Below are 19013 nucleotides of genomic sequence, written 5' to 3' on the forward strand. Positions count from 1 at the left end.
ACTTCTACAATTTAGAAAACCTAACACAAGATAAATATCTAGAAAATGTAAGACATAAATGCGGCAAATGCCCCCTCTGCCACTTAACAAAGTTTGGTGAGGATCATATCAGCAGTTCCTGACATTAGCTAGTTACACTGCGTTGGGATGGGATGGGACAGACATGGGTAGCTTTTTAGGGTCTCGTCCAGAGGTAATGTTCACATTATCTGCTAACTGTTCGAGTTGACATGTTGTTTATATATATGTTCTGTTCATTGTGTAAGACTTGTATAAAATGTATTATTAAGCAATGTGAAGCGCATTAGTGTAATTTTACAAATCAGATAGTGCGCTTTATAAATGTTGTATATTATTATGATTTTTATCATTATAATGGTGAGGTGACCAGAATAATTATTGGTGATAAATCTCTTGTACATATACTGCTAAAAATACAATTGATAAAACTCACTCTGTCCCAAACATCTTTATTGGCTGACAGACAAGAGGAGGCAGCAACAAACCAACAGTTTCCGAGTCGACCTTGAGTGACATCACCGGCACTTGCTCCCTCAACAAATAGCTTGGGATTGTCACAGATTTGCTGTCATAAATAAACAATGACTAATTAAAATGTACACCACACCAAAAATGAAATAAGGAATGGATTATTACAACATGCATATGCAATTAAAACAGAATAATTTTACATACATTGTTATCATTGGTAAGTATGAATGTGACTACCGGTACATTTAGAATAGATGTTTGTACAGTACGAGGAGGGTGATTTGGGACTCAAACGCTTTGTACAGTACGAGGAGGGTGATTTGGTACTCAAACGCTTTGTACAGTACGAGGAGGGTGATTTGGTACTCAAACGCTTTGTACAGTACGAGGAGGGTGATTTGGTACTCAAACGCTCACAGCGCATTTGCCTCCGTCGAGCGATGGGGATTAAAACCCCGCTGCAATCCCGCGCAAGTGATGTCGCTGCGATCCCGCTCACGCGGCAATCCCGCTCTGACAAGGCAGCAACCCCGCTCAGCCAGCGATTCAGCTCCGGAAGGCCTGCAAACCCGCTCAGCCAGCGATCCCACTCCGGCGGGCCAGCAAACCCGCTCAGCCAGCGATCCCGCTCCGGCGGGCCAGCAAACCCACTCAGCCAGCGATCCCGCTCCCGTAACATGGACACAAGAAATCCTGCAATCTTTTTTTTTTAAATATAACGATGAATAAGAAGGAACTCATATTAATTTCATCAGAAACGTTCGCAGAATGTAATGTCGTTTACAAAATGTGTTTCGTATTCACTTGCTTGAGTTGTTTTCTGCTTGTGTAAGTATCAAATCAAGAGTAATTTGGTAGCGTAAGTAATGAAGTTTAGTTTAAAAAAAATACATTTTATGGATCTTAAAGTATAATCATAGAAAAAGGTTAAACACAAAGTTATTTTTTAAACAACATCTTGTATCTAAAAATGTTCATACGGAGAGTAGCGAAGTGCAAAATGCAAATGTACATCTGATTTTAATTAGATTGAGTATTCTGATATATTTCTAAGTTGTTTTGTCTTTTTGGTGTACATACAGTACATGTACATGTTAGCTGGATCGTATGAAAGAGGAACATGATGCAATTTGGCCTGTTTCGACCTAAAGGTGACCATTTTCTCAGATTTGATATTCGCTGGTGTCAATAACAAGGGGGAAAACGTAGTTGATGAAATATTTAAGTTTGGATGTCAATTAGAATAACTACATGAATAATAGAAAACAAAACCATCAGTTTATGCAGCATACGGAAGATTAAGAGATCAAACCACCAACATTTATCTACTTTGCATACATATGTACATATCTACAAGTTGCGAAGCTTACAACGACGACAACTGAGCAAAATATGAGTGCAATATATATGTTATATCTATTTTGGTATAAGGTGATGTAGATTCGCAATAAGTCACGTGATATTTCACATGTACTCTAGTTAAGCTCTCGCTAGGCGCTGTGCGCGAACAATCATTTATCTTATATATACATTTGTGCGTGGTATATCCACTTAAAGTATCGTAGTTATGTATGATATATTAAAATAAAGAAGGCAATTAGTTCTGTCAGTGAAACATTTTCTTTGATATAGGCAGGATTTGAAATGTGGTCGAATTGTACGATCGCCAGCCGTTATGTAGCCATGCCCGTCTGAGTTACCTACAAATGTATTCAATGTTCGGTAAACGTCGTAGTATGCACAATGCAGCCCCTGCGAGATGATATTCATGAGTTCATGAATGTTCATGAATCATTCATGAACTTTCAAGAATACTGTAAGTTTTTGATTCATGAAAAAATGTTCATGAATATTCATCAAATACCTCTCATGAACTCTTCATGAACTTTTATGAATAATTTTACAAATTCATTAAGATTCATGATAGTTCATCATATGTGATTATGAACTATTCATGAACTTTCATGCATAGATGATATTCATTAAAATTCATCAAAATGAATGAAATAGTAAGAACAGTTGATAATGAATTTTGAAGAACTTTAATGAATGAGAATATTATGTGATTATGAACTATTCATGAATTTTCATGCATTGATGATATTCATTAAAATTCATCAAAATGAATAAAATAGTAATGAATTTTGAAGAACTTTAATGAATGAGAATTTGACCTTAAAATTGAACATTTTCTTGAATAAAAAAATACATTACATTTTAAATTGAATAACAAACTTAATATCTAAAAAGTTTTAAATTTAATTCCATGTCTATATTACAATTTTGATGTTGGCTTAAAGAAGAATAAGGAAACAATAAGAAAACTTCAAATTTCCCGCCAAATTTTTCCCGCCCAAAAACTTCTAGCAGGAGAGTTCCAATACATGGCAGCCATGAGGCTTTTCTCACAGAGATGAATAGCATGTTATTTTACAAATGAAGGCAAGTATTTATCTTTCATACCTGTTTCATGATCAATACAACACTACCAGGAAATGAAATATTCAACTCTGGAAATATGTCAACCTGTTTATAGGTAAGAATTAACTTAAAATCAATCACCATGCATGTGACCTAAATTTACATAGTGCACATAATATTCAAATAGCTTTGGCATTTCTTAAATTGCATTGCCCATTTAACTAAATTGTTCAAACACACATCATATGTGCAATGAGAATTAATGCAATAATGAAAATAAATCACTCTTATCTGAAGAATATTAAAAGGATTTTCCATCCAAATGATTGTGTAAATATACTCATTTCAAGCAGTTATGAATTTTGAAACAAGTGATGGATCCATTTGAATGCAATTTTTAATGGAAGGACTACAAGGATATTGTCAAACATGCATAGTGATACAGTTCATGACAAACTTTGATGAAATTAAGTGGTAAAGTGCATGCAAATTCATTTTCTAAATAAGTTCATAACTCATGAATTAATCATGAATTATCATGAATAGAATAGTTCATGAATATTCATGAAACATGATGATTTTATGAATGAAAATCTTGATTTCAGGATTAATGAATGTTCATGAAATATTTCATTCATGAACATTCATCATAGTTTTAAGTTCATGAATATTCATGAAGGGTTCATGAATGTTCATGAATATTTCATTCATGAGTTTTCATCATAGTTTCAAGTTCATGAATATTCATGAAGGGTTCATGAATGTTCATGAATATTTCATTCATGAGTATTCATCATATTTTTAAGTTCATGAATATTCATGAAGGATTCATGAATTATCATGTATGGAAATGTTCATGAACATTCATGAACTATGATGATTTCATGAATCCAAAACTTTTTGATATAATTCATGAATGTTCATGAACATAATTTCAAAAAAATATTCATGAAGTTTTAAGTTCATGAATTTCATGAAAATGTTCATGAACAAATCAAGAATATTCATGAACTAAGTTCATGAATAATTCATGAACTATTCATGAATGTTCATGAATTATTCATAATCGTTTCGCAGGGGAAGCGCAATGTACAGGGTACCGAGACAGTTTTTCGACGGCTGGCGATGGGCAGTATACACTGATACATGTACATGTAGGCTTAGTTTGATGTCCAATCAATTCATATATATATATATATATATATATAATATTTATGTAATTCTCTGAATGAAATATTTGAAATGAACTTTGGTCATCCTTATCATTTACGTAAGCTGAGACGGTAAAATGTACAGTATTGTAAACTTATTAATCTGTATATCACCCGTTTGATAGTAACAATCTTGACATTTTTCATAAAATGAAAACACATTCGTTTTGAACAACCGGACCCATAACGTATGTCTCATATATACATTATACATGTACATGATTTATTACGGATAATGTTATTATGATTAGTATTGTGTGTATATATATGTAAATTGTATATGCACGTTTGGGTAAAATATCCAAGTTCGTCCTTATTAAAGTAATATGAAGATCAATAAATAAGTGTATCACGATATTGATTTATACAGATTATGCCTGATGTCCAATCCTATTGACTTAACATCTCGTCAATAAGATGTGTTGAAATTAAAAATATGGATACTGAGTGTTCTATTTTCTTACGAAACCTGACATAAATAGTTACCCTGATTTTTTATTTAAACATATATTTATTGTAACTTATATGTATATAAGAGATTGGGCAAAAACCACCTTTCCCGACACAAGTATACATGAAACAAGAGGCCCAAAGGGCCTTAACGGTCACCTGAGATTTGAAATATTTCGGCCAACTAAATTGACCCTTTTTGGCCCCACCCATCAGTCCTAATGGGGTCAGTCTATGAAGAGTATTTGATTCTAACATATAGTAGATAAGAAGATTTTTGAAATTTCAGTCAATTTGACCCTTTTTGGCCCCGCCCACCAGCCCCTGGGAGTCAACCAGGGCCAACATGTACATAATATCAAACTGTAATCCCATGCTGATAATTTGAACCAAGTTAGAATGAATTCCAATACAAATCCAACAAATAATAGTCAAAAATGTGATTTCCCTATATAAACTATAGTAAAGTTTACCTCCTCCCCAGGGGCAAACGTGAGACCCCAGGGTCATGAAATTCACAATTTTGGTAAAGCACCTTAAGACCCTTCCATCTATGAAGAGTATTTGATTCTAACATATCTGAGAGTAGAGAAGAAGATTTTTGAAATTTCAGTCAATTTGACCCTTTTTGGCCCCGCCCACCAGCCCCTGGGGGTCAACTAGGGCCAACATGTACATAACATCAAACTGTAATCCCATGCTGATAATTTGAACCAAGTTAGAATGAATTCCAATACAAATCCAACAAATAATAGTCAAAAATGTGATTTCCCTATATAAACTATAGTAAAGTTTACCCCCTCCCCAGGGGCAAACGTGAGACCCCAGGGTCATGAAATTCACAATTTTGGTAAAGCAACTTAAGACCCTTCCATCTATGAAGAGTATTTGATTCTAACATATCTGAGAGTAGAGAAGAAGATTTTTGAAATTTCAGTCAATTTGACCCTTTTTGGCCCCGCCCACCAGCCCCTGGGGGTCAACTAGGGCCAACATGTACATAACATCAAACTGTAATCCCATGCTGATAATTTGAACCAAGTTAGAATGAATTCCAATACAAATCCAACAAATAATAGTCAAAAATGTGATTTCCCTATATAAACTATAGTAAAGTTTACCCCCTCCCCAGGGGCAAACGTGAGACCCCAGGGTCATGAAATTCACAATTTTGGTAAAGCACCTTAAGACCCTGCCATCTATGAAGTGTATTTGATTCCATCATATCTGAGAGTAGAGAAGAAGATTTTTGAAATTTCAGTCAATTTGACCCTTTTTGGCCCCGCCCACCAGCCCCTGGGGGTCAACTAGGGCCAACATGTACATAACATCAAACTGTAATCCCATGCTGATAATTTGAACCAAGTTAGAATGAATTCCAATACAAATCCAACAAATATTAGTCAAAAATGTGATTTCCCTATATAAACAATAGTAAAGTTTACCCCCTCCCCAGGGGCAAACGCGAGACCCCAGGGTCATGAAATTCACAATTTTGGTAAAGCACCTTAAGACCCTTCCATCTATGAAGAGTATTTGATTCTACCATATATCTGAGAGTAGAGAAGAAGATTTTTGAAATTTCAGTCAATTTGACCCTTTTTGGCCCCGCCCACCAGCCCCTGGGAGTCAACCAGGGCCAACATGTACATAACATCAAACTGTAATCCCATGCTGATAATTTGAACCAAGTTAGAATGAATTCCAATACAAATCCAACAAATAATAGTCAAAAATGTGATTTCCCTATATAAACTATCGTAAAGTTTACCCCCTCCCCAGCGGCAAATGTGAGACCCCGGGGTCATGAAATTCACAATTTTGGTAAAGCACCTGAAGAGCCTTCCATCTATGAAGAGTATTTGATTCTAACATATCTGAGAGTAGAGAAGAAGATTTTTGAAATTTCAGTCAATTTGACCCTTTTTGGCCCCGCCCACCAGCCCCTGGGGGTCAACCAGGGCCAACATGTACATACCATCAAACTGTCATCCCATGCTGATAATTTGAACCAAGTTAGAATGAATTCCAATACAAATCCAACAAATGATAGTCAAAAATGTGATTTCCCTATATAAACTATAGTAAAGTTTACCCCCTCCCCAGGGGCAAACGTGAGACCCCAGGGTCATGAAATTCACAATTTTAGTAAAGCACCTTAAGACCCTTCCATCTATGAAGAGTATTTGATTCTACCATATCTGAGAGTAGAGAAGAAGATTTTTGAAATTTCAGTCAATTTGACCCTTTTTGGCCCCGCCCACCAGCCCCTGGGGGTCAACCAGGGCCAACATGTACATACCATCAAACTGTCATCCCATGCTGATAATTTGATACAAGTTAGAATGAATTCCAATACAAATCCAACAAATAATAGTCAAAAATGTGATTTCCCTATATAAACTATAGTAAAGTTTACCCCCTCCCCAGGGGCAAACGTGAGACCCCAGGGTCATGCAATTCACAATTTTGGTAAAGCACCACAAGACCCTTTCATCTATAAAGAGTGTTTGACTCCACCATATCTGAGAGTAGAGAAGAAGATTTTTGAAGTTTTAGTCAATTTGACCCTTTTTGGCCCCACCCCTCAGGCCCCTGGGGGGTGGGGACCATATAATTCACAATTTTGGTTGACCTTCAGCCATAGAAACTTTCTGCCAAATTTCATTGAATTTTGTTAAGTGGTTTTGGAGAAGAAGTCGAAAATGTAAAAAGTTTACGGACGCACGACGGACGACGGCGGACAAAAGGCGATTAGAATAGGTCACTTGAGACTTCGTCTCAGGTGACCTAAAAAATACAGCAAGATGGCATAATATAATATTTTAATATAATATTATTTTTTAACATGTTTACAAATTGGTTTAGCGAGAGAGAGAGAGGGGGGGGGGGGGATATATATATAAAGATATAGTGAAAGTAATTGCTCTTATTTCAATGCATGTGTATATCTTGATATGTTGCAACCATTAAACCAATACGTACATATTATAAATGTATAACTTTCAACAATACAAATAACGTACCTAATTTAAATCTGAAATATATATATATGATTTAAGAATGATTAATACAACTATCATCGCATACGGATTTAACGGGTTTTACTTCCGCTATTACGGCCTCAAAAGGAAAACGGCAGGAGCCTTATTCTAAAAGACCTAAATGTAAGAGGTGAGATACAGGTAGACTAGTAAACATGGAGCATAGGCTAAATCCTTATGTAACAACATTCCGCCCGCAGGTAAAAAAAAAAGCCGTAGGGGTCCGATGGGGTCACTGCGATACAGGTATACTCGCTATTGTAATCAAAATCTGTGATTGGCAGATGTTAACAGCAGGTGAAAACATTTCTATAACGGTAACTACACTGTACACGACCGGTAATTGTCCTGTGTATACAGGATTTATCTATATCACATTAATTAACTCCAACCATGATTTGTAAATGACACGATTTTAACCACGTGGTCTCCATACACACAGTGTTATTTGGATACTATAACACATGGAAATGTGCTACATGAGGAACATTAACATTGTATCACACATACATATATATGAATAAACAATCCAGGTACAAAAACATAATATTCATAGGATTATATTACATACACGTAATCAAAGAAGAGATTTTTTTAGAAAAAAAAAAGACAAACCATTTAGAACTTCGTTTATAATTATGACCTTCAACAGACCTTTTAGATTAGTTTTATTTGGATTTGAGCGGTAATAATTTAGAATATGTAATTTCTTTGCAAATTTTCAATGATTGCATTTTTACAGGAAAACAGATAATGATACTCATCTCCTACATTCTCTGAAGACAAGGTTCATATCTTCTCCTGAAACTTTTTGTTACCTACCAGTTTCAATGGAAAATTTCAATTACATGTACGTACACTGTGTATCTAATACAATTACAACTAATCTCAGGCTTCATCGGACATAAAATCGACTGGTCAATAGCTCGGTGAAGGAGGAAATACTTCACATTGTTTGGGTGTTAGGTCTTGATTATAATGGTGACTTTCGCATAGTCAGTACGTATTTTTTTTTTTTTTTACTTCCGAAATAAAAAGAACAGGAAATTTTCCCATGTTGTCGTTATAATTGATTAATATATGTTTAGAATGTGTTTTGTTGACGTTTTTATCACATACACATGACAGATGACACAAATGTATTGTTTTTCTCACAATAAAGAAAGAATATTGGACTACACACACAATCATTCTGTGGTGTATATAGTTTAAACTGTATTTTATTTGACAATTTCCATTTAATACTATATATACAACATAAGATATACATACATACGTACAAATGTATATACTATAATGCTCTGTCTTGTAATCAAAGACCGTACTACATGTATTTCTTTCCTGGCAAAAAGAGATCGGGAAGGCAATCGATTATCCTTTACAAAACTGTTCGATATCTCACATAATAATTTTGTACCAGGCTGCTAAAATGGTAACAATTCTTTCAATTCTTTATTAGTCTTGCGAGTATACATCTCATCAACATCATACGATTACAAAAAATACAATTCAAGTCAGCTCGAGTAGAGCAATGCACTTGTGACAATTTTTTTTTCTGATAAGAAAGTAATTAAATGATTAGCTACTATAGTTGGGAAACTATTAGCACTGATTTCGATATCTACCGGTAATATACATGCAAGTGTATGTCCGTGATATTAGCCATGAAAGAGATGTCCCCGATGGACACATAAATAATGATAGTAATAAAAACACAATATCTTTAGGCCGTGGATTTAAAACTACGAAATGTTTAAATAGTTGTAAAGTTTATGAAACTTACTATAGAAATTCAAAGATAATTTTCTCAAACAGACATGTTGCTAGCTAAATACTTCAAATGTCTACGTAAAAATAAGTCGAGATCAAAATAACGAGCCTCTTATGTGGCCTCTCCGAGGTCATGCACAAAACGCCATCTATACAAAGGTCAGCTAAATCAGAATTGTAATAATGCTGCAGTGGACACGTGGCTCATTGTCCACTATTAAAATGGTTACCGGATTGAGCACATTTCCGTGTTCCCCATATCCCACTCGAGGTGCACAAAAATTCTGACCAAGATCCGACCGTCCCAAGTACTCTAGAAATGATGACAAAACCGCCTTTTGACCCGTCCCCATTCCGTAAGAATGAAATAATGCTACTGCAGACACTTGGTTCATTGTCCACCATTAACCGGAATGATTACCTTTCCGTTTTCCCAAAGAAGGCGGTCACCAGTTAGCAGTCACAGGATACATTTACATGTATTGACTCAGCTCCTAACACTAAATGACGACTATATCCAATATTACTGGATTTATAACTCGTGAGTGATCTTGCATATGCATGAAAATAGTCTATTTGAACTTTAATAACTACAATGTTTCCCTACAAATAGTTTTATCAAAATGGGCTGACATCAAGTACACTGTCATATTGTACATCATTGCAGATATTATTCAACTTATAACAACAATTTCATGAGCAATACATTACACATATGAATTTGTATCTCATAGTTGAGGTACATCATCCAATAAATACTTACGATGGACGATACAACTGAAAACATATACATGGTAATCAAAGTATAATTAATCGACATCAGGCTGTTGAAAGTCTACCGTCATTACTGATTGAGCGGGTCCTATTCAATTCCGCTCGAGCGGGTCTGCTACAATTCTGCTCGAGCGGGCCCGCTACAAGCACGCCCGACGAGCGGGTCCGCTACAAGTCCGCTCAAGCCTGCTGCGAACCCGCGCCCGAACCTGCTGCCAATCCGCTCGAAGTCCCCTTAAAACCCGCAGCAATCCCGCTGCAAACCCGCGCACATTCTGAGCGGAGGGCTGCACGGGTCACACTCTGTGAGCGTTTGAGTACCAAATCACCCTCCTCGTACTGTATATTACAATCCGTATTGGACTTTAAGTTGTGATATTTATATGACAGGGTTTAGTTTAGTATTGTCTAACATCGAATCAACATAATATAAGGTCATTAAGGTTACTGGTTACGATAAAAGAATGTTATACATTTTACACTGCCATTACCATTCATCAAACTGATGTACATAGTGTATTACAATGACTTTTGTCCATAAAATTTGGTCCAGTGGCTTAAGTTTTTACCTTTGGTCTTTTCCACACCACATCAGCTAACTTCCCTTGACTATAAAATAAAGATCGGTCATCTGGGGGGAATTCCAAATCTATAAATAAATTTCCTTTAGCTTTGCTTTCTTTTTTCAGTTTTGCATAGTCTTGGTTTTTATAAGTCTTCATGGAACTCAAGCAAGGTAAAATATTCATCCTGCTGGATGTTGTGGAAGACTTCTTAATCAAACTTCCAGGGAGACAAATCAAACAGGTCGGCAAATACTTGTCAAGAAATCCCTTTGTGTTTTGCTTCTGAAAAGCAGAGATCATGAAAATCAATAACAAGCATGAAGAAAACCATATCGTAGATTTGGTGATGTACAGTATGTTTCACATATTTGTTTTGATCAGATGATAACACTGTCTATTAAAAGTCTTGCCCATCATACAAAATTAAGTAGATAAATGGACAGCATTTAATTGAAAAAATGGCCTTGAACTACTGATCATGATCTAGCACCTCTCATTCTAAAAATAACTAAAATTAATTTAAAGAAAATCTCCACTAGCTGAGACTAGTAATTATAAGATACTAGTCAGTACTTTAAACTTAACAAAACAATACATGATGCATACAGTTTAATTAATATCAACGTCATTTATAAAAACACCAAAACTACTTATCTGATATTTTGTTGATATTCTTTTATTTAGCCGATACCTTCATTACATGTTTGTACATATAGATAATATACTTCTACCTCTATTGATGTATATATATATCTAGATCACATGATAATGAAAATGTGTGCAGTACAGGAAGGAAATTCACACATAAGTATGATGGTTTGACTTGAAGATATCAAGACATTCAGAAAGTACAAGGTCCAACAGGGAAGAATGAGACTTAATTTGCAGCAGTGTTGCTGTAAAGAGTATTACAGGGCAATTTGTGAGAATGTCTGCTTAAGTCAAATGGAGGTTTTGATATTTAAAATCAATTATGGCGTTTTTATCATTTATTATTTTTTTTATCATTGGTGATTTCAACTTCATTTATCAACAAGGTTTGGTCACTAATGACTTTAAAATCATATGTATACATCACTAATGCTGGAGGTGTACATGTCATGATTAGATAGCAATATTGATTGGGTGACAAATCTTATTGTTTTTTGTATTCAGTATTGTATCATATCCAACAAAGAGCAGGCTAAGCTCAATCTAATGATGGTTGTAATAATGATTTGTTTGCTTGTGTTTGGTATGTCATTTCTTTAATTCTTTCATAGGAAAATTTGACAAGAAGTTTTTCAACATTGGGTCAACAATGATGAGGTTTGATCAGAATTTTTTAAACAAAATTGATCATGACCGGACATTAATTATTTTGAAGAATCAAAATATTATTATCGGATTGGCAGAAGTTAATTAAGGCATTTCAACAGACAGAAGTCATGACCATTATCCATCCATACTGACATGTACAGATGTCTATCAAAATGCCGAACATATCTACATGTAGGTGTTGGCCCAGAGAAAATACAATTTACTAATGCAAATCTATTAGGGCATTACCTTTTAAATCAACAACTTAATGTGCTAGACTTATCTTGTCAGTTAACTATAAGAAGTCAGGGAAAACTCCTAGCTTGTGAATAATATGCAAATACGCATTTTATACAATGTAGGTCAGTTGGAGTATGGATTTGTTACTAAAAATAGCCAAAATTGATTTAACAGTAAATTTTGAAAAGATATATTATTTAATGGCGACAAGGTAAATAATATATTACTTATATTACTAAGATATATGTTAACTGAAAATGTTGTCGACCTAGAAACATGATCTTACACTACCAGAAGCAATCAAGTATTTTAGTTAAAAATTTGCCTTTGTATGATGTTTCATGACTAAATATACTGTTTATTATTTTTTTAAATAGATGCGACTTGAATGGCAATTAATAAAAAGTTATTATGGCTATTTCTAGTAACCAAACCTTACCTCAATTGGCATATAATAGGCAAAGTTGCATACTATACTGTACACAAGTTGGTTGTTTTCCCCAAGCTGCAGGTTATCTGCTGGCAATATTAATACTACAGATGTATTGATGGACAAGTCTAATATCGACATGTTTTATTGCAATTGTATTTTAACGGATATACTAATAAAGTAATATCCAAAGAAATTTGACCCGTCAAGAATGGTGGTAGAGAATTTGTGTATCCCGAGCCGAGCCCGAGCCGAAGACCCGAGCCCGAGCTATGGATATTTTCGTTTTTTCTCCTTCATTACTGAATGGATTAAAGTGATTTTTTCTACAAAGATTTGATTTCAGGTTTTAAATCAATCCGTGTAAGTGGATTTTCTTAAAATGTATTTTAACGTCCTAAATCGACGATTTTCATTTTCTAGGGGGAGAATTTGTGTAGCCCGCAATCAAGCGTGACTATTCATGTTTTTTGCTAATTATTTCCGATACATGCTATTATTGAGAAATATTACTAGATACAAACAACAAGTAAATATAACTGATTCTAAAAATATAAATTTCAACATATATCTAATGTGACTTGGTGTCAAATTTTGACATTTTTGTAACCGCGCCGACGATCAATGAACTCGCCGTGTTTACCAAGCTTTCACCGAGCCCGTGCTAAGGGCAGATAACTCTACCGATCTCGAGCTTTGTGACTGTACATTAACAAAGTATAATGTGATTTAACCATTAATTAGCCATTAACAATTCTTTAGAGGAAGTTTTTCCAAATATCAAGTTGGTTTTTTGTTGGAATCATATTCGTAGAGATATCAGGTTTTGGTTGAATCAACATAAGGGGAGTAGCGATATATCTATTTACATGGAAGATATTCTTCAACTTTTGAGATGTGATAGTGAAAGTGATTTTTTGACTATGCTAGATAAGGTCTCTGAGAAATGGAGCGAACATTTTGTAGACTATTTCAATTCTAGTGTTAAGGGAGATATAGTGAAATATTCAGGTTGGTGGGTACTATCGGAGCTAGGTGTATGTAACAAGTATATGGGTATTACAAATAACATTGTGGAGGGGACTAATAGCTTAATTAAATCTTTAAATAATTGGAAAGAATTACCGTTAGATAGTACAGTTTTGTCTTTTTATTATCTCCAGAATTACTATTGTAACGAAATCAAGAGGGGTTAATAGGAGTAGGTCCATTCAAACTTAAAGCTATACATAAGAGCGCACAGTTAGATCCAGATGATGTAGTATTTTCAAAGAAGGTTTGTAATCCCGATGGTATATTAGATTTAATTCAGAGTAATATCAATGATATAGAGCCAGATGTACACGACGAGATAACCGACGAAGAGGTAAGTGATGACAATGTTAACGCCACAACAGACTCTAATATTCCGCAAGCAGGTAATTATATATAAGTATAATTCACAAAAGTCGTTAGCAGTAGCCATTTTAAAGAAACAATTTCCTAATATAAACGGTATGCAAGATACAGGCTACGCTCCAGTTTTGAGAAACGGTAAGTGGGATTATGCTTTACGAATGAAACCGACGACAGCATCAGCAACACAAATCCATCATACAGGTGAGGACCATTGGGTAGTATCAGTACAGGAGGTAAGTGGTAACGAAGTTTATATTCTTGATAGTTTGATAGGTATAACTAAGCAGAAAGATCATTTGTCAGCGTCCTTAGAAATGCAGGTAAGTTCATCATACGGGGAAAATAGGAAAATCTTAAAAACAATTTTACCTAGCATACAACAGCAAACAAATGGGGTTGACTGTGGGGTTTTTGCCATCGCTAATTTAGTAGAGTTTTGTTTTAATGGGTTTAAAGGTAGTGAAGAAATAGAATTCGACATAGATTATATGAGACAGCATCTAGTAAATTGTATTTCAAATGGTAGGTTTTCTAAATTTCCAAAGAAAAAACTTAGTAAATACAGAAAAAAGAAAGTTTCTCAAGCCTTAACTTATGATATTTTTATCGATTGTGAGTCAGATGGATGTCATATTTCTAATGTTTTTGATGATATGGTAAGTTGTGACGCTGCTTGCGATAGGTGGTTTCACAATAGATGTGTTTGTGATCAGTCAGAGTTTCATTTTTCAAGAGACAGTTTCGTTTGGCATTGTACTAAATGTTTGAAAATTCAAACTAGAATACAATAAGAAAATAGTACTGTAGTTGTATTAAAATCATGCATTGATGAAAATATTTTTTTTACTAAAAGAAATAGCTTTAGTAACAGAAAAAAATAAACCAGTGAATTAGTTTATACCACAAATGAAAACTTTATTTTCTACGTAAAAAAATACAAAAGTACATATGTTGATAAAAATAATTTAATGTGATAAACAATAATGAAAAGATGGGTAAATATATTTAAAATCATTAAAATGATATGGGCTCTTTGTAGAACTGCGTCCTCGTCGCAGAGCCCGGAAACATTCTTATACCAGAATGGCTAAAAGTTCTACAAAGCTCGGGATCGGTAGAGTTATCTGCCCTTAGCACGGGCTCGGTGAAAGCTCGGTAAACAAGGCGAGTTCATTGATCGTCGGCGCGATTACAAAAATGTCAAAATTTGACACCAAGTCACATTAGATATATGTTGAAATTTATATTTTTAGAATCAGCTATATTTATTTGTTGTTTGTATCTAGTAATATTTCTCAATAATAGCATGTATCGGAAATAATCAGCAAAAAACATGAATAGTCACGCTTGATTGCGGGCTACACAAATTCTCCCCCTAAAAAATGAAATTCGTCGATTTAGGACGTTAAAATACATTTTAAGAAAATCCACTTACACGGATTGATTTAAAACCTGAAATCAAATCTTTGTAGAAAAAAATCACTTTAATCCATTCGGTAATGAAGGAGAAAAACGAAAATATCCAAAGCTCGGGCCCGGGTCTTCGGCTCGGGCTCGGCTCGGGATACACAAATTCTCTACCACCGTCAAGAATTATAAATTAGCGTTTATGACTGCATTGCATCATTAAAACCAGCCGAACCAGTTTGTCCACTGCATACAAACATGACAGGAGTGGTTTTAGTTATTGACTTGGTGGAGAAGATCCATAGGAAACAGCTAAATAGCAAGTTGGTGAGATAATTCAGAAACCGGGTCCCTGCGCCGGTGTACCATGGCATGAACTTGATTAGTTAATGAAGATTAAATTTGTGTGTAAAAAAAACAGATATAATCATATTGTCAGCGGGTGTTACTACTAAATAAACATATTAAGCGCTATTAGACATTCTATTTAAAGGGTGAAAACAGAGGATCATATTTGAAATGTATTGCAGCTGATGCAGAACTGAAAAAAGTAAAACAGTACATTATACAAACAGCAATAACCACATACCAGCCCCGCCTTTTCCAACTCCCAAGCTCCCAAGTTGTTTTGACGGAAGTAGACAAGGGAGTTAACTGAAACAACTTCCGGTGTCTTTTTTGTTTTGAGCCTTAGGCAAATGAATAAATTAAACTGAAAAATCTACTGTAATTTTCTTTCTTCTGAATTTATTACATTCGGTCAGGTCACACCTGTAAATGCCAACGAGGGGCCAGTATTCCCATTTAGTTATATTACTTCGTGATATCTTCCTGACAAAGTGATAGGCCTTACTTAAAAGTCTGAATATAGTCATATCACGATCAGTAGTCATTTATAGTGATATCACTTCAATTTTATTTGATGTTATGTTGTTGCATTTGTAAGTTTCTTTTAAAGCTAGCTACATTATTTTGATTTTTACACCACATGTATTTTTCATTTTAAAAGAGAGAAAACATATTTTTTTGTTAACTTTACATGTAGATCTGCATATATGTACATATGGCCAGCCAAAGTGGAAAAAAGTCACTATTAATGGATATATCTATAATTCATTTCAATTATCCATAATTCATTTTTAAATATCCATTGGTGATTTATTCATATCCAAGTTAGTTTATTGCTGTCGATTTGTGTTTTTGTTTCGGTAATTTTTATCTTGATTTGAAATCGGTAATATATTGTATGAAGGGCACTTTCATTGCACAGGGACTTGACAAGAATTCTCAACCCACAGTCCATATATATATATATCTATACTAATGTGTCATTGATATCAGTCAAAGAAAGTATATATACATTTTGTAGGTCAAAATAGATTATCGAAGTTCATTAAACAGAGTTTAAAAGTACGTTGTGAATGTTAGAAAGTAGTTTAAAGAGAATTTACTTAATTCGATCATGATTATTTCTTTGACAAACCATATTTGTACATCCCTAAAGTTTCACTTTACGCTGAGCTAGTAATTTGATTGTTGTGGAAGTGATGATACAAAGTCAATGAGGATTGATAAATCGCAGATGTACATTTTATATGGATCTCGAATCGGGAGATATCAAACCTCGTGGTGACACAGGGGGCATTTTTAAAAACATATATGGCCTCCTGGCTTAAGAGGTCACAAGCAAAAAGGAACTACATATATATGTATAACTGTCTCCTGATTTGTGTTGGGAATATAACCTAGAAATTTAAGCCGTAAACGTGAAATTTGACAAATGACAAACAGAAATTAACTTCCTCGCAGCTAGACGTTTGAAGCGGCCAGTCAGAGTACTAAACCTATAATTAAGGTGCAGTCGTATTCGTGTGCACTGACAAGTTACAAGGGAGCTCGTTCTAGTCGTAATTATAAACATCAAAACACTTAAAATCATTCAGCGATTGCGTGAAGAAACATATCTTCTGCATGTATAACTTTCTCGTGAGTGTATCATGGCTAGAAATGATAGAAAAAGAAAATGTTAGGAGAGATAATCCTAAAATATATTACTTCGAAGGCTCATGTCGTTTTTTGTTTTTGTTTTTTTGCTTTATTTTTGTTTTTGTTTTGTTTTTGTTTTGTTCGCTGGGGAATTTTCATGGTAAACGATTCAAATACACATATACTGTCAGCAAGAAATGAATGATTCTAGCATGTTAAAAAAACGTATGCTAGCTAGCGACACTTTTTGAAACAATATGGCCATATCGAGGTTCGGCAAATAACAAAAATGTAAATATCCGATAATAAACCTAAAAAATAACGATATGAACTTTCAAAGTCTTATATTCGACTAGTATGGGAGAGTGAGCCGTGAACCGAGTCCAAGTGTGCAGCTGGATTCGATACATAAACGCAACCTACAAATGGACATTTACATAAATATCTATATTTTTTCTTTACTCTGATAAATATCCAATCCAAACCAATACCTTTTTTGGGGGAACTTAGTGTTTTGACACGCCAGAATAAACCTGAATTATATATATATGATATAATGATCAACGTTTGGAAGACCAGGGTAAGGCTCTCTTGTTTCCAGTCTAGTTACAGGATGATGTCAAGCTGGTGCCAGCGGTGGGATTTTATTTTGGTTTAGCGAAGATTGAATGATGATGGGGCATTCATTTGAACAAGACACAATGTAAAACAGGACTAGCCCCGGGCACCATCATTCTCTGGGTCTGGTGATGTGACAAAATATTCGAACCGAAACTTGGAAGAGCGTGGTTACTTGGGTTTAATTTTTTGTTTTGGTGGATTTGTTTGTTAATATAGTTTGTGGAGGGACATGCTAGCCGTATCGTGGTATTAAATTTCCATCGTTGTTTCTGCTGAAGACCAGTCTATACTAAGGACATGTTAATGTTGTAGGATCTGATGTTTGGTCAGACTGTCATAAACATTTCAACAACATTTTTGCAAAAAAAAAAAAAAAAAAAAATGAAATAAAATAAAATATAAACATATTTTGCTTTTCTAGTATCGGAGGTCAGACGGATCTTTTACTCATTACCCGTAGACAGCGTAAATATAGTCCAATAAAGCAGATAATGGATCGAACGAATAAAGAATTATACGACAATAGCATTCGAAATAGATTAATGAATACGCAGGGTTTTTATCCAGAGAGAACAGCTATTGTTGGTGAGTATGTCATTACGCTCATATGGAGAAGACGCTGTTAAGCGAACAATGCCACACGAAGTAATTACTAATGCAATGTGAGTTATTATATATCAATGATAAAGAGCTTGTTAATTATAAACCCAAAAGGAGATTAATGACACACACGAACATGCCAATGAACTAATTACTAGTGACCATTGTGAATCCGCAATCAGAGATTACTACAATAGAGGCACGGGAATAGACATGCCTCGGTGTCTAATTACACCTGGCGAGGACAATGTTTCAGAAACATGCCAATTACATCGCTGTTGCAACGATAACCACGGTATGCCGC

At 34.7% G+C, this 19013-nt stretch overlaps 1 protein-coding gene across 1 annotated transcript in view; it reads right to left on the reverse strand.

The window, feature by feature from the left end:
* The window catches only part of LOC117342854 (calpain-5-like), a 31489-nt gene extending 15363 nt beyond the window's left edge, over positions 1–16126 (reverse strand). Inside the window, exons 1-3 of the mRNA XM_033905134.1 lie at positions 16092–16126; positions 10732–11010; positions 455–586 (exon numbers count right to left, since the gene is read on the reverse strand). Coding sequence (XP_033761025.1) covers positions 455–586; positions 10732–10911 — 312 coding nt within the window. The 5' untranslated portion in view covers positions 10912–11010; positions 16092–16126. The remainder of the gene's footprint in view (positions 1–454; positions 587–10731; positions 11011–16091) is intronic.
* Positions 16127–19013: the final 2887 nt, after the last annotated feature.

The sequence above is a fragment of the Pecten maximus genome, chromosome 14, assembly GCF_902652985.1.
Source record: "Pecten maximus chromosome 14, xPecMax1.1, whole genome shotgun sequence".
Classification (NCBI taxonomy): Eukaryota; Metazoa; Mollusca; class Bivalvia; order Pectinida; family Pectinidae; genus Pecten; species Pecten maximus.